Here is an 18,096-nt window from a genome sequence, read left to right as displayed (position 1 = left end):
AAAAAAATGATTTTTTAAGAAAATCTAGCTTAAAGACACCCTGGGACTACCGGAAATGTTTAGCTTTTTCTTAGGGATATTGTGAACAATAACTTTTGAATTTTTAGAAAAAAAAAAAAAATTTATTTAAGGACATTGGTCAAGATGTCCTTAAATTAAATCCAAAATTACAGTTCAGGATGTTTTTAAAAGATTGCTAAAAAAATACACTACCACAGAAGGGGATGTTCTTAAATATAATTTGTTTAAATTCTACGATTTTTGGATAACTCGAACAATAATTGTGGATAAAAGACTTGGATTGTTGCAGAGTCTTTTTATTTTTTATTTCTTTTTGCAGAATATTTTTCTGGACGAAAATTGTCGATGTTTAATAAATAAATATTTTTGAATAAAAAAATAAAAACCCAGTAAAGAAAGACTTAAAGTCGGGCTGAGCCGACTTTATGATACCCTACACCACTTTGCTAATTTAGTAGAGCTCCGCATAACAACTAAACGTTTTAATGGGGGAATTCAATATATACGCTATGCCCATTTGGTGCACAATTATTTTGAAATCGGATAAAGATATATATGGGAGCTATATCCAAATCTGGACCGATCTCGATAAAATTTGGCAAAGATATTTCTGAGCTGTATTTGATATATTTCCCTGAATATCGTTGTTACGGAGTGCATATTACGGCTGCGGGTAAGAAATCGGATAAACAATATATATGGGAGCCAAAGTTATATTTGAACCGATCTTCACCAAATTTGACATACTAGCTTCTAGACTCAATTCGGTCATAAGTGCCAAATTCCATTCCATTCGGACAAATATTAGACGTTTGATGAACAATAAAAGGTAAATCGGACAAAGTTATCGGACAAAGCTATATCCAAATCGGAACCGATCTCGATAAAATTTAGCAAAGGTATTTCTGAGGTGTATTTGATATATTTCCCCAAATATTGTTGTTACAGAGTGCATATCACGGCTGCGGAGGACAAAAATAACAAATCGGATGAGCAATATATATGGGAGCTACAGCTATATCTGAACCGATTTCGATCAAATTTGGCATACTTATTTGCAGGCCTAATTTAGTTGGATGTGCAAAATTCCATACTATTCGGACTGATATTACACGTTTGGTGCACAATAAAAGGCAAATCAGACGAAGATATATATGGGACCTATATCTAAATTTTTAACGATTATTTCCAATTTCAATAGGGTCCGTCCTTGGGCCAAACAAATGATTTGTGCAAAATTTCATCTGGATCGGGTAATAAATGCGAACTGTACTTTGTTTACAAAAATACATCTACAGACGGACGAACATGTATAAATCGACTCAAAATGTGATTCTATGCAGATCATCAAAAGGAACTATGGGTCTATCTCGTTTCCTTTTGCCTGTTACAAACAAATGCACAAAGACATAATACCCTGACCATCTTGTGGTGTAGGGTGTAATTACAGGTCAGGATGTTTTCAAAAAAATTCTAAAAAAATACACTACCAGGGATATTCTTAAAATTCCACGATTGTGGGATATCTTGAACAATAGTTGTAGAGGTACAATATTTTCCTCGTAGATTTTTAAGACTAATTATGCAAGGACACCTTGGGCAAAAATTGTAGATGTTTTAATAAAAAATTTGGATGCAAAATCGTTAATTTTAAAGAAATGCTATTCAATGATCTTCTGAAAAAAATCCAACCAAAAGGTGGATTTGTAAAAAATGTCTTTCAAGAACCTTCTGACCAAAATTGTTTTAAGAAATAAATCAGGTAAGAACTTTCTAACCATAGTTCAATAGTCGTGGATTTTTTGTGAATGTTTTCTTTTAAAAAGTTGAATTTCTAGCATCTTTTTAGGATTATCATGACCACTAATTTGAATTTTTGAATTTTTAGAAAATTTTATTTAAGGACATTAGGACCAACAATCGTAGAATTTTAATAAAATTATATTTAAGGACATCCGCTTCTATTGTAGTGTTTTCAAAGTCATCCTAAACCGATAACTTTTGTTTTTATTTAAGGACATTTTGTTTAAAGACATCTTAACAAACATTCGTGACATTTTAAGAAAAACATCCCTGCCGATAATCGTGGATTTTTAAAAACATGTTAAGTTTAAGGACAGACTTCTTGACCAATAATCCGAATGTTTAAGGATATTTTAATTAAGACCATTAATCATGCACATTTGAGTTTAAGGATATCTCGATCAACAATTGTAGATAAAAGTCTTGGATTGTTGAAGACTATATTATTCAAGGACATTTCGACCTATAATCGTGGATTTTTCAGACTAATTATTCAAGGGCACTTCGGACGAAATATGTAGATGTTTTAATAAAAACAAGTCAAAAAGCCGATATTCGATTATTTAAAAATATTTTGACGTCTGTTATGATTATTCAAAATGTTGACACTCTATGGAGTAGGTTCCGAAGGAATGGGCCAATATTGACCATTTCCTATCGGTCCTCAATAAATTTGATATAAATATTGTGAAGTGCCAGGTTTGGACTATAGTGCCTGCTTCCTTTATTTTATATAAGATATGTGATAATTTTTAGAAAATGTTAGAATATGCGTGAGGTACCTGATATAGTCGACCGAATTATTCCATTTTTAAACTTCATCTAATACAGATAAAAATATTGGTATGGGCAATATTACAGGTCAATCGAATATTTATATACCATTTATGCGAAATCATAAATTACATATTCCATCGCAGGTCTCTGGTTGAGAGAAATCTTTAGACATAGGAATAAAATTATTAAAAATTGTGACCCTTTGTGGGGGTTTGGCAGACATATATCGTCTTCACAACAGATCTTTTGTTGGCAAACATGTTTGGATGTGTGAAATTTGAAAAGAGTTGGATGCTTATTTCGCATTCTTTAAAATTTTTTTTTTTTAATCTCGAACCCTATGTTGGGGAGGTATCAGAAGGAGTGGTCCGATCTCTACCATCTTTATAACAAATCTTGTTTTGACAGAAATATTGAGATGTACTAAGTTCGAATGGAATCGGATGTTAATTTCGCCTTGTATGAGCTTCACGGATATTCAAAATGTTGATCCTTTGTGGGTGAGGTACCAGAAGGAGAGGGCCGATATATCCCATCTTTACACCAGACCTTATGTTAATAAAAATATTGTGATGTGTGAAATATGAAGCGAATCGGATGCTTATTTCGGATTTCATAATCCTTTTGGTTATTCAAAACTTTGACTTTTTTGTGGAGGAGGTACCAGAAGGAATGGTTCGATCTCTACCATCTGTATAACCACCCCGATGTGGGGGAGGTACCCGAAGTAGTTGACCGATCCCATCCCATTATCACAACAAATCTTGTGCTAGTAGAAAAATGAGATGTGTGAAATATGAAGAGAACCGGATGCTTATTTCGGACTTTATAATCGTTTGGGTTTTTCAAAACTTTGACCCTTTGTAGGGGAAATATTAGGATTTGCAAAGTTCGAGTAAAATCGGATTATCCTATCTCTTTGTTTGGAATTTTTGACCTTTTGTGGAAGGAGTGGACCGATATTGCCCATCTCCGAACTCGATCTGAAACCGATTTGGTACAAAGATACATGGGGTTCTAAATTTCGATAAGGCCCGTTTTGGCCGTTATATAACCTATGAATCTCTTAACCAAAAACTGTGGATATGTTAAAAATATAATTGAATGAATTTTTTTTTTGAAAAAATCTTGCATTTTTTAACATTTTTTAAGGTGACTTTGAGGAAATATTTTTTCATAACATAGGCTCCATTTTGAGAGTTCTACTCTTTAATTTCGAATATGACCTATACTATACTTATACTTGGTTAAGGAAGCATAAATTATATATTTTTTCTTAAGTTTCAATCATATCTTTCAAACGACTGTTCTAAAATTTATAATTTTTACTTTTTTCAAAAAATATCCATTTGTTTGGATATAAAAACATTTCAGTATTATTTAATACTTATCAATTGTAAAATCTTCTTCGATGTTTTTCATGTTAATCCCAAGGCACTGCAGCAATGGCCTGGCCAATGTGGAAGAGCATAAAAATTGTTCCATTGGATAATGGCCTCGATTGCAGCATGCAAATACTTGTTTATGCAAATTTAATAAACATATTTCTTTCATTGAGCCTTAACATGTGCAAGGGGACAAGGACAGTGGGACCTCATCATAAGTGTATCACAATAGTCAGTCATTAATGGGTTCCTTGCTAGTAAGAATATTTTTTAAAGGCCATACAGGATGAGATGAAAACAAAAACAGCAACCAACTTCAGACTGCAGACATTTCTAAGCCACTTGTCCGACAGCTGTTAAAATTATTCCAGTGATAGCTCATTATCGTGTTTACAAGCGTACAAAAGCATTTTGTTGAGAATTTTCCAGAAAAAAAGTTATTCCTGATGGAATTCAAGCGGGATAGTGTGATTTCTTTATATTTGGCTGGACGACCTCAAGTGGCTATCCCTAGAGCACTCCAGCATTTAAATGTGAATAAATCTTTTGGGTCTCGCACCATCTCTCGTTACCGATTACGTGATACTGGTAGCGTAGCCCGACGTCAAGGAAGTGGACGGAAGAAAACAGCAACATTAGCAGAAATATTTCGAAAAATAAAGAAGCGACTTGATCGATACCCACGACGCCTTGGCCGAAAAATGGCTCGTGAGCTGAACATATCGCAATATTCCATTCGGCAAATATTGAAAAATAAGCTCGGGGTAAAACTATTGAAATTCCAAAAAGTGCAAGAACTTACACCGCAAAAGCAAGAAAGTGGACTCAAAAGAGCTAAAGAGTTGCTTCGCTTGGCCGAAAAGGGGTAAACTGCCGAATTTGTTTTTCCCCGTCTCCGATGAGAAAATATTCGTTGCCCAGCAGTTTGTAAACAAACAAAATGATCGGGTTTCTACTTGCCAATGAGGTCAGCTGAAAATGTGCACCTTCGGTTGGCCGGCCACCAACACTCAAGCGCCGGCAATGATGATGGTGTGGGCCACCATAACATCGGATGGTCGCCCTCCGCTCGTATTTATTGACCATGGCATCAGAATAAATGCCGAATATTATAGCGAAAATATTCTGAAGGGCATATTAAAGCCTTGGGCACGCAAAAATTTTGGCCGCAGACCTTGGACATTCCAAGAGGTCTCAGCATCTTCGCACTCAGCACGCGCCACCCAAGAATGGTTACAAAATGAGGTTTCTCGCTTTATTTCCAAAATCTCCGATTACCGGATCCGTTGGGCTATTCGGAAAGCAAGGTTGGCACTAAAAAATACCAAAGTGCGATCACCTCAAGCAAGCGCTTTGCCGGGAATGGCAGTGTGTGACGGTTTCATTGGCCGTTTGAAGGCCATAATTCATGCCAATGGTGACCAATTCGAACAAATCGAAACTTATTCTAAAATTTGATGCTACGTCCGACATTTTTTGCTTTCATTCAATAAAATTCGAAAAAAATGTAACAAATTAAAAAGTCCGAACTTTGAATATCCTCCACCATTTGGAACGAAATTAGAAATTTTCACAAAAAATAAAATCCTTAAAAAATTCTGGCAGAATTTAAAAAAAAACCGAATTTTGTCGTTATATTGGAGTCTATACGACGTGGATCTAGCATAGGTATGGCTTGTCATAAGTCATTACCATATTCAAATTCGAAACTTGAAATAAATGGTGAATAATGTAGCTAAAATCATCGAGATATCGTTTATAGAGAGGTACTGTTATAGCGGAACTCTTCGAAGACCTGGACCAACATAGGTAATAGTCTGTCATAGGTTGTAGCATCCATTACGAACTTCGTATACGACATCTCAAACAATTTCGGTGGGTATTGCACCTAAACTCGTCAAAATACCGAATATAGTTAGCTACTGGTATATAGGGCCTATACGAAGACCTGGACCTGCATAGACAATATTCTCTCCTAGGCTGTAGTATCCATTACGAACTTCAAATGCCAAATTTGAAACAATTCTGGTGAATAATGTCGCTAATGTGATCAAAATACCGAATAAAGGGAGGTACTGATATATGGGGCCTATACAAAGACCTGGACCTGCATAGACAATTTTCTCTCACAGGTTGTAGCATCCATTACGAACTTCAAATACAACATCTCAAACAATTTCGCTGAGTATTGCACCTAAAATCGTCAAAATACCGAATATGGGGAGGTACTGATATATGTGGCCTATACGAAGACCTGAACCTGCATAGACAATATTCTGTCATAGTATCCATTACGAACTTCAAATGCCAGATTTGAAACAATTCCGGTGAATAATGACGCTAAAATCATCAAAATGCCGTATATTGGAAGGTACGGTAGGGAGGTAGCTATACGAAAATGTGGATGAAAATTCGAAAATTTTTGGAGTAGTCTTATTTCGAGGTTTCACTGTAAGCTTTGTTTTTATTGTTTAAAAATTAAGCCATGCTGTAAAAAACAGCAAAATATTTTTTTCCGATTTTTCCATCTTTCATGTTTTTTCATTTTCTTTCTCTTTTGCAGGATAAACGAAAACAACTGCAAATAAACTGCAAAAAATAAACCAGAAACAGAACCACAACTACTATAAACTACCTTACATAGAAAGCTCCCCCCATCCCCAAAGCCAATAACACTTAAAAATGCAACCTCCGGAAAATCAAGCTGTTCAATTAATTGCTCAATATCAGATTTTAAATTTTTATGAAATTTTACGAAGTCGCATCTGATGTCGTTTGAAACGACCCCAAGGAAAAGGCAAAAAAAAAGCTACGAGAAAGGATTATTATAAGTGACCAGGACAACGATACGCTCTCCCTCTCTCTCTCTCTCTAATTTGTTCGATTTTGGTTTGCTGGAAAACGGAAGGGAGTTGGTTGTAAATTTGCATTAACAACAATTAAGTAAAGTCGACTAAAAACAACAACAACCACAACATTTATAGAAGCAACAACAAAAAGTCATTAGAGAAACAAAAAACCACTCCTGCAATAATTGAGGAAGGATTACTGCAGTGGCCCACACGATTTCGAAAGAACAACTGCCCAAACCAGGAAACCAGCAAAACTAACCAAACACACACACACACAACAACACAGTGACACATACATACCCACACACAATTACACTGACACCCCAATTAATCCAAAACAACCAGCCAGCCAAGCTACCCCACCCCCCAAAACAACAGTCTGGCCAAGGACAAGGATTACAGCCCCAATCAAGCTTCATTCACCAATACCACCACCCTCCCCGGCACCACCACCACCACCATGGCCATCAATATTTTGGATTACGACCACTATGCCATCAGTGCCATTGTCACCGTCAGCATGCAGATCTTCTTCTTCCTCATCAATTCGATACTGCAGCTGGACAAATTAACAGATTTTGCCGGTGGTGTTAATTTCATCATCATTTCGTTGTTAACGTTTTTCCTCGGCCAAATAGATCGTCCGTCAAAGGTAAGCTGATAGATAATTTAATTGCTTTCAATTAAAAACAACAAAAAAAAAATACAAAAACTTCAACAACAACGATAAATTCTCAATTGAGTTGCTAAACGATCCGGTAACACGATACACCATTTGAGATAGAAAATAACACACATTAGGTATGGCGATAATGATGGTAATAATGATGATGATGAGGACGATAATGATGAGGAGGACGATGATGACGAGGTTGTTTCTGTTGATGATTATGACAGACAATAACACTTGGGGGTATCATGATTTTGTAACACAAAGAATATCAATGGTCTGAAGAGGTTTGAATGAAAACTAATCGCGGGACCTGGGGGCAGACACGTTGATAAGATTACACTGCGGAACAAAATACACTTTGGAGAGGCAAAAAAATTCATTATGAAAGAGATGAAACTTAATAGCTGAAGAAAATAGTTTTTGAAAGCTGAGTTGTTATGTAACGTGAACAGGATGGAATATATCCTCCCTTTTTGTACTCTCCTCCAAAAAATGAAGAACTTTTATATTGACACATTAACAAAGTCCAAAGAGCCTCATCCCTACTACTAACGGGTGCCTTCAGGAGCACGCCTCAAGTAGCACTGGATACTCTACTGGACTTAATTCCGCTGAGCATACATGTGGAGGAACAGGCATTCAGGAGTGCTCTTCGACTCAGAGAACTAAACGCAGTCAACCCTTTAGACTTTCTGCGATTCTAAGACGTGTAAGGAATGTGGGAGAGATAGCCAATGCAAGTGACTATATTTCACCACGGTTAAGCTTCTACCCACCTGACATACACATACCTGACAGAGACGCCTGGGCCCATAACAACCCACCTTTTTGCGGCATAGCTGTTTATACCGACGGTTCAAAGATGGGTGTGGTACGGGAGCTGTTTAATGTTCGTGAATCCTTCAAGCTTGGAAACAACTGTAGCGTATTTCAGGCGGAAATCTTTGCGGTCAAAAAGGTCACAGACCTGCTGGTCACGAGGAGCATTGGGGTCAACGGTCCGGTGACTATATATGCCGATAGTCAAGCGGCACTGAAGGCCTTAAATTCCTTTACTATCAAGTCTAGGGCTGTTTTGAACTGCAGGAAAGCTTTGCAAAACACTGGGTTGTCCATCAAGCTCTGTTGGGTTCCTGGCCATTATGACATCCCAAGTAACGAGACTGCAGACGAATTGGCCAGGCTAGGATCCGAATCATTTACGATTGAAGTAGACAACTCGGTTAAACCACCACAGTGCCATTTCCTACCGGTCATTCACAGACATTACTCTGATAGAATCCAACAAAAATGGCTGGACGAAATGGGATGCACCATCTCCAAAAGAATCTGGCCCACACTCTCAGAGAAGAGAACAAGGTCGCTGATGTCATTGTCAAAACCCGATCTAAAACTTGTGGTGGGTATCATCACAGGTCATTGTAAGGTGAGGGCTATGACCTCGAAATGGGACAGCGACGACATTGACTACTGTACACAGACACAGACAAGTGGGAGAACTAGTGTCACATGATCTGTCTTCCTTTTCTAACACTGACCCTATAATAATCCTTCAATTAGCCAGAAGATTCAAGTGACAAAAGACGACACGGCAAATTCCTCAGCCGTAGGTCACACTCTATAACTCTATTTCTTATTTTCACCTCTTCTACCAACCACTTTTCCTCTTTTCTTAACATTCTTCTAGGATGAACACAATGGACCTATAGGTCTCCGAGTGGAGCGGTTGCCATATGGTAACCGCGCGTCCTTTAACCTAACCTAACCTTTATATTGTAATTTCTGTCATTTGTCATTGTCATTTGAGACCTCGTCTATTCTATATATATAACAAGTAAAAAAACATTAAATTCGGCCGGACCGAACTTTGAATACCCTCCACCATTTGGAAAGAATTAGGCAATTTTCAAAAAAAAAAATAAATAAATAAAAAAATCTGATAAAATCTTAAAAATCTGATAAAATCTTAAAAATACCGAATGTAGCCATTATATTAGAGTCAATACGACGACGTGGACCTGCATAGGGAACTTTTGAAAAAAAAAAAAAAAATTAAAAAAATCGGTGAATAACGTAGCAAAACTCATCAAAACACCGAAAATAATTGGGTACCATTTATGTGGGCTATACCAAAACGTGGACCCTCACAGACAATTTTGTGTAATAGGCTGTAGTATCCATTACGAACTTCAAATACCAAATTTGAAACAATTTCAGTGAATGATGTCCCAAAATCATCAAAACATAGAATATCGGGGGGTACTGTTATATGAGAGCTATACAAAGACGTGGGCCTGCATAAACAAGTTTCTGTCATAGGCTGTACTATCCATTACGAACTTCAAATAACAAATTTGAAACAGGTCCCTGTTCTCCGGAATTGTTTCAAATTTGGTATTTAACGCTAAAATCATCAAAATATCGAATATGGGGGCTATACGCAGTCCATTGCGAACTCAAATACGAAATTTCAAACATTTTCGGTGAATAATGTCGCTTAAATTACCAAAATTCCGAAAATAGGGAGGACCTACATGACCCATTATCAATACCAAAAATCCTGCAGACATAATATACATTTGAGTAAAATTTCATCGACCTACTTTAATTCGTTCGGAAGCTAAAGTGTTTTCCACAGACGAACGGACACGGCTAAATCGACATAAAATTTTCTGCTGATCAAGAATATAGGTACTTTGTAGGCTCTAAAATGTATGTTTCGAGGTGTTACAAACGGAATGACATACTACTATGGTGGAGGGTGAAAAAGTAGTGAAATAACCGACTGACCTAGAATCAACGTGCAGACGAAAGGGCCGAACATAGAATTTGAAATTTTTCCCTAGGGCTAGTCTTGATGCGTTGGCGTTTGATAAGCCAGGATTTTTAACAATTCGTACTAAAAGGGAACGTAAAGTAGTAACATATACCAAAAATGTACTACTTTGTATTGGACAAACGGAATGAGCTGGAATTCTGAAATTTGGAATAAGAGTCACTGATGGAGTGCAGGATAGATTTTCGGAAATTCGAACTTTATGGTTACGAAAAGTTCAAAAATGCTACTACAATTTAATATTGTATCATTTGGAAAGGAAAAAGTAGGAGAATTTAGGTTGGAAAGTAAGTTTGATATAAGAAAATGGTCTTCGGAAATCTATACTAACTTTGCGAACTTATCTAAATGGTACTAAATTTGGAAAAGTTTGCTTTAGAGTGAACGGATGTAGTTAGAATTTTGAAAATTTGTATTGGAGTCCCTTTTGCTAATAGGTTTGTGATAAAGAGGTTTTTTTTTCAGAAATGTGTACTATAAGGGCACGAAAAGTATTAAAAAGTACTATATTTGGTATATCTTGGTATTAGGTAAACAGATAGTACTTGAAATCTGAAATTTCGTATTAGGATCGCTGTTCATGTGCAGTCTGGAGAAATGGAGGTGGTTTCGGAAATATGTACTATAATGGGTGAAGACATACATATAAAATCCTTGAATCGAAAAGTACTAAATGGTACGAAATTTGGTAAAGGGTGAAGGAATATGGCAAGAATCCTCAGATTTGATATTGAGCTCTCTGCTGGTATCTTGAATTGAGATACAAGTATAAAAATTAGAATTGAGATGAATGTATTGAAAATTGTGACCCTTTGTGAATGAGGTACGAGAAGGGCTTTCGAATATATATCATCTTCACAACAGATCTTGTCTTAGCAAAAATGCTTGTGTGTGTGAAATTTGAAGAGAATTAGGTGCTCGAATCACACTCTTTGAGCGTTTTGTTTTTCAAAATATTGAACCCTATGTTAGAGAGGCACCAAAAAAAGGTCCGATCTCTACCATCTTTATCGCATATCTTATGTTGATAGAAATATTGAGATGTACCAAGTCTGAATGAAATCGGATGCTAATTTCGCGGATATTCGGATATTCAACATTTTGACCCTTTGTGGGGGAGGTACCATAAGGAGAGGTCCGATTTATCCCATCTTCACAACAGATTTTGTGTAAGTAGATATAATGGAATGTGTGAAATATGAAGAGCACCGGATGCTTATTATGATCGTTTTGGTTATTCGAAACTTTGATCCTTTGTTTGGGAGGTACCAGAAGGAATGGTCCGATCTCTACCATCTTTATAATAGATCTTGTGTTGATAGCAATATTAAAATGTGCAAAGTCTGGAATCGGATGTTAATTTCGCTTTTTATGAACTTAATTTATATTCAAAATTACACCTTTTGTGGGGGGGGGTACCGGGAGGAGTGGACCGATATATTCCATTCCATTAATACCACATCTTCGGTCTATAAAAATATTGGGTTGTGTGAAATTTTAAGACAATCGGATTCTTACGCCACATTTTATAAAAGCTATAATCATTAAAAATGTTTACCCTTTGTGGGGGAGGCACTTGATGGAGTGGACCGATATTATCCATTTTTGCACCTGACCTAGAAATAACGTAAATATTAGGATTTGCAAAGTTGGAGCAAAATCGGATTATTGCTTCTCTTTCTGTGCAGAAAATATTTTGTTTTGTTTCGTTTTTGAAATTTCGACTTTTTTTGGGGGAGGCACCAGAAGGAGTGGACCGATGTATTCTACCTTGGCACCACACCTTGGGTTGATACAATTATTGGGATGTGTGAAATTTTAAGACAATCGGATTCTTACGCCACATTTTATAAAAGTTATAATTATTCAAAATTTTGACCCTTTGTGAGGGAGGTACTTGATATAGTGGTCCGATATTATCCATTTTTGCACCTGACCTAGAACTGACGCAAATATTAGGATTTGCAAAGTTGGAACAATATCGGATTATCGTTTCTCTTTCTGTGCAGAAAATATATTTTTTTTTTGAAAATTTTGACCTTTTGTGGGGGAGTTACCAGAAGGAGTACACCGATATTGCCCATCTCCGAACTCAATCTAATTTTCATAATATGTTACGATGTACTAAGTTTGGACAGAATCGGATACTCCCTTCGACAATTATCGTGCGCACCAGTCAGACAGACAGATGGACATCGCTGAATCGGCTTCAATTATCCTGAAATGGATTTGGTCCAAAGAGACCTATGGTCAACAACCGTTATTTCGATGAGACACGTTTTGGCCGTTTCAAATGATATATACCTTCTGTAACCATATGGTTGAGGGTATAAAAAATGCATCCAATCGGACTTTCCATCAAAAGCGAATGGAGTTCCAACTTGTGGTTAATTCTCTCATCGTCAAGCTGCGATGTTGACAAAATTTATTGTATTTTTTTACCCTTTATCTTGAAAATGAGTTTATATTAACTTTGTCATTCCGTTTGTAATATCCCTAAATATTCGTCGTAGACCCTATAAAGGATATATTCATGGTCAGCATAAAATTCTATGTCGATTTAACCTGTCTGTTGAAATCACGATACAGCCCATATTATTTGACGTAGAGCTTCAAAATTTAGCAGAACAATTTGTATTGTGTGTCTAGGATGGTTGGTATTGAAAATGAGATATATCTGTTCACGTTTTGGTATAACGGAACCCCCCGATTTTCTGTATTTTGTGGATTTTTGCCACATTTTTCCAAGAATTTGTCAAAAAATTTCTATTTATAGTTCGTAATGGGTTCTAGCGCTGGTGGCGGAATTTGTAGGTCCTAATGGGTTCTAGTTCCGGTGACGAAACATTGTATGTATAGGTCAACGTTTTTCTATAGCCCGCATATGACGGCACCTCCCAATATTTGTAGTTCGTATTGGGTTCTAGCTCCTGTGGCGGAACATAGTATGTATTCAGTATTTTGATGATTTTTACAACATTTTTCCACGGATTTGTCTAAAAGTTGGCATTTGTAGTTCAACATTTTTCCACGGATTTGTCTAAAAGTTGGCATTTGTAGTTCATAATGGGTTCTAACTCCGGTGGCAAAACATTGCATTATTAGGTCCACGTTTCCCTCTAGTGTACATATAACGATACCCACCGATATTCGATATTTTGGCGCCCATATAAAGGAACACGTTGGAATTAATATACATTTATATAAAAATGTTTTCTTTACCCAATGGAGGTGGAGGAGGAGGAGTTCGACCCGGCCCAACTTAATGTTTATACCATACACCACAAGTTGGTCAGGGTATTATGTCTTTGTGCATTTGTTTGTAACAGGCAAAAGGTAACGAGATAGATCCATAGTTCCTTTTGATGATCTGTCCGTCCGTCTGTCCATGTATTTTTGTAAAGAAAGTACAGTTCGCATTTATTGCCCTATCCAGATGAAATTTTGCACAAATCATTTGTTTGGCCCAAGGACGAACCCTATTGAAATTGGAGATAATCGGTCGAAATTTAGATAAAGCTCCCATATATATCTTCGTCCGCTTTGCTTTTTATTGTGCAGATATAAGTATAGCTCCCACATATATTGTTCGTCCAATTTTTTATTCCGCAGCCGTAATATGCGCTCTGTAACAACAATATTCGGGGAAATATATCAAATACAGCTCAGAAATACATTTGCTAAATTTTATGGAGATCGGTTCAGATTTGGATATAGCTCCCATATATAACTTTGTCCGATTTATTGTACACCAAACGTCTAATATTTGCCCAAATGGGATGAAATTTGGCACTTACGACCGAATTGAGTCTATAAGCTATTATTTCGAATTTGGTGAAGATTGGTTCAGATATAGCTATAGCTCCCATATGTATTGTTGCCACCCACCACCGTAATATGCACTCCGTAACAACAATATTCAGGGAAATATATCAAATACAGCTGAGAAATATCTTTGCCAAATTTTATCGAGATCGTTTCAGATTTGATATCTTTATCTGATTTAAAATTAATTTTGCACTAAATGGGTAATACAAGTCCGAATTTAAAAGATACAAATGCTTCCGCATATTTAGTCCTTTGAACTTTAAACTATAATTATAATCATAGCCCGTATGATTGAATTCTCCCATAAAAACTTTTAATTGTTATGCGGAGCTCTACTAAGTTAGCAAAGTGGTGTAGAGTATCATGAAGTCGGCCCCGCCCGACTTTAAGACTTTCTTTACTGTTTTTTTTTATATTTTGAAGTTTGAGTATTTCATATTTTAATTGGTAGACCTTCAAATAATAGGTATTGGGTGGTAAAAAGTTGTTATAATTCCAAACTGTGTTTTTTTTTTCGAAAAGTTCGAAAAAAACTTTAATTCCGACTTCACCAGAGTGGATGAATTTAGAACCATATCCTTCACTATAAACCTCCCGGCCATAAGTCGTATAGTATTTTATAGTGATTTAACCTAAAGGGAAGTCAACCGTAAGACAAAAGTGAAATCCGACCTTAAATCACTTTAACTGCAGTTGTTTCATAAATATCCGCATTTTAATGAGCTCTTATTTTAAGAGACAAAATTAAATAATGGAAATTTCCTTTAATTTTGGCAATTTTAACAAAATTACTGCAGCTGTAATTTTTCTTAGCACCGTCGTCCTAGATAATACGGAAGCCGATAGCCGAAACTTTCCATTTCAAAAATAGAATAAATTGGGTTGTTGCTTCCGTTCAATTTGGCTGGGGAAACAATTTTCTAAGACTAAAAAGTCAGGTGTAAGGATACAATGTATCCAAGTACACACAACTATGTTACATACTCCCACTCACACACATATATGTGTACATGTAAATAATTGTAATAGCAAAAGCGAAACTTATGAATAGCAATCTCGGAAGCGTTTAAGTGAATAGTGCAAAAGTAAGCAATTTGCAAGCGTCATGTCGGCTCTAACAAAATGACCCAACAACGGCCAAGTATCAAATGTATAAAAATGTTTATGTATGTATGTATGTGTGTACATATGTTGCAACAGTATCGTAGAATAACGGTTAGGTTGGCTAAATGCTTGGCCAGAAAGCTTGCCAGCCAGCCAGCCAGCCAACAAGCTGGAATGCTTGGCTAAACCAACGTTTGATTGTTTGTATGTAATGTTTGAACGAACAAGCCAAGCAACCCAACGAATGAAGAGGAAATAATGCCCCACGTTCGTCCTTTTGTGTGTTTCGTGTATTTTGCATTCTCTTTCTCTTACGGCTTTTGTCGAGTGGTTACAAATGCCTCCATGTCTGTGTGTGTGTTTTTTTTTTGTTTGTGTTTTGCTATGCCATTCTCGTATGACTTATGATACCAAGTTAATAAACCAATTCTGACATGTGGTTGTTGTACTTGTTATAACCCCATTGTATGCCTCCTCTCCCCCTTCTTTATACTTTTCCTATTGTGTGTGGGAGGAGGTTTTTGAAAATTGTTAAAGAACATTTAAATTAGATAATAACATCATTGCTGCCAAGTCAGTCAGTCAGCTGGGCGTGAGGATGGCTGTGTGCCCTGATGTCCCTATGGGCTCTGTAGGATGGGTTGAATGTCGACATTGGAGCGAAACAAATGTCAGATTTTTTGACCATGTCCATGTTTCCTTTGGTGGTAGGACATGTCTTGTTGAAGGAATTTAAATGTTTTCTTTTTTCAGTTCTGTTCTCGTATTTTAGTGTTGCTAATTGGGCCTGAATTATTCGGAAGTATTCGGTTTGAAATTTTGAAATGAAATGGCGAAATATGAAAAAATATTCTGGGGTAGGAGAACGAAGTGACGAGTGGCCGACTTATAGATGGTGAGGTGAGTCACTAAAGGCTCTAATAACGAAATTTTGGGTAAGAATGGTGCACTTGGTATGTACCCTTGAAAAAAAGATTTATTCGAATCAATTGGAGAGAAGCACTTCATCAAAAAAATAAATAAATAAAAAATAAAATAAAATAATATTAAAATAAAATAAAAACCAGTAAAGAAAGTCTTATAGTCGGGCGGGGCCGACTTTATGATACCCTACACCACTTTGCTAATTAAGTAGAGCTCCACATAATAATTAAAAGTTTTTATGGGATAATTCAATCATACACGCTATGATTATAATTATAATTTAAGGTTCAAAGGACTAAATGTGCCGAAGCATTTGTATATTTTAAATTCGGACTTGTATTGGCTATTGATATATATGGGAGCTATATCCAAATCTGAACCGATCACGATAAAATTTGGCAAAGATATTTCTGAGCTGTATTTGATATTTTTCCCTGAATATCTTTGTTACGGAGTGCATATTACGGTTGTGGGTAACAAATATAACAAATCGGATGAATAATATATATGGAAGCTATAGCTATATCTGAACCGATCTTCACCAAATTTGACATACTAGCCATTTAGACAAATATTAGACATTTGGTGCACAAAAAAAAGTAAATCGAACGAAGTTATATATGGGAGCTATATCCAAATCTGTACCGATCTCGATAAAATTTAGCAAATGTATTTCTGAGCTGTATTTGATATATTTCCCCAAATATTGTTGTTGCGTAGTGCATATTATGGCGGCGGTGGACAAAAATAACAAATGCAAAATTCCATAAAATTCGGGCAGATATTACACGTTTGGTGTACAATAAAAAGCAAATCAGACGAAGATATATATGGGAGCTATATCTAAATTTTGACCGATTATCTATAATTTCAATAGGGTTCGTCCTTGGGCCAAACAAAAGATCTTTGCAAAATTTCATCTGGATCGGGCAATAAATGCGACCTGTACTTTGTTTACAAAAATACATGGACAGACGGACGGACGGACATGCATAAATCGACTCAGAATGTGATTCTATGCAGATCATCAAAAGGAACTATGGGTCTATCTCGTTTCCTTCTGCCTGTTACAAACAAATGCACAAAGACATAATACCCTGACCACCTTGTGGTGTAGGGTATAAAAAACAGGATCGGAAAAGGTTGTAAAAATGTCAAAACTAGATGGCAGTCAAAATGGAAAAATCAATATTTTACTCTAGCAAATTTGTCCAATTTTGAAAATTGTGCCAATAATTTTGGAAAAGTTTACATAGCAATTTAACCTAATAAGATTTCCCCTCTCCTCCACACTTTTGGAAATTTTCAGATTTAGGTTCCTGGGAATCCGTGCATTTTAGGTACATCCATCTTGCAGACAAAAATACGAGAAATACTTTGATCGAAAAATTTAATACTCAAGCGAGTCGAATATGGAGTCCTTTTTCTTAAATATGTTTAAAAACTCACCTTTAACGGGATGGTAGCTGTACAAATATTCAAATATTTTATTGATATGCAATGGAAATGGAGATTTCTTTTCTTAAGTAACTTATAGCGAAATTTAATGAAGACTAATTTTGTCCTTGAGCATAAATTATCCCGCTTAAGGGGAGTTTTTAACCATATTTTCAAGAAAGGACCAAAAAACACCCCTTTCTTTGCTCGCTGGAGAAATAAAATATTCAACAGAAATATTGCTCGTATTTTTATCTGCAATATTGCGAAAGACACTAGACAGGGTGAGATATAAAAAACTGCAACCAGGTCAAAATGAATAATTTTTACATTTATTTTAAATTTCATTGAAAGAAAGCAAAAAATGTCGGAAATAGCATCAAATTTTTGAATAAGTTTAGATTTGTTCGAATTGGTCACCTTTGTCACGAATTATAGCCTTCAAACGGTCAAGGA

General features: G+C 36.1%; 1 protein-coding gene across 1 annotated transcript in view; it reads left to right on the top strand.

The window, feature by feature from the left end:
- LOC101898414 (uncharacterized) overlaps positions 1 to 18,096 on the top strand; it is a 110,183-nt gene that overhangs the window by 46,501 nt on the left and 45,586 nt on the right. Inside the window, 1 exon segment of the mRNA XM_020034623.2 lies at positions 6,550 to 7,490. Coding sequence (XP_019890182.2) covers positions 7,299 to 7,490 — 192 coding nt within the window. The 5' untranslated portion in view covers positions 6,550 to 7,298.

The sequence above is a fragment of the Musca domestica genome, unplaced genomic scaffold (assembly GCF_030504385.1).
Source record: "Musca domestica strain aabys unplaced genomic scaffold, Musca_domestica.polishedcontigs.V.1.1 15, whole genome shotgun sequence".
Lineage (NCBI taxonomy): Eukaryota > Metazoa > Arthropoda > Insecta > Diptera > Muscidae > Musca > Musca domestica.
This window is presented reverse-complemented; position numbering and strand designations above follow the sequence as displayed.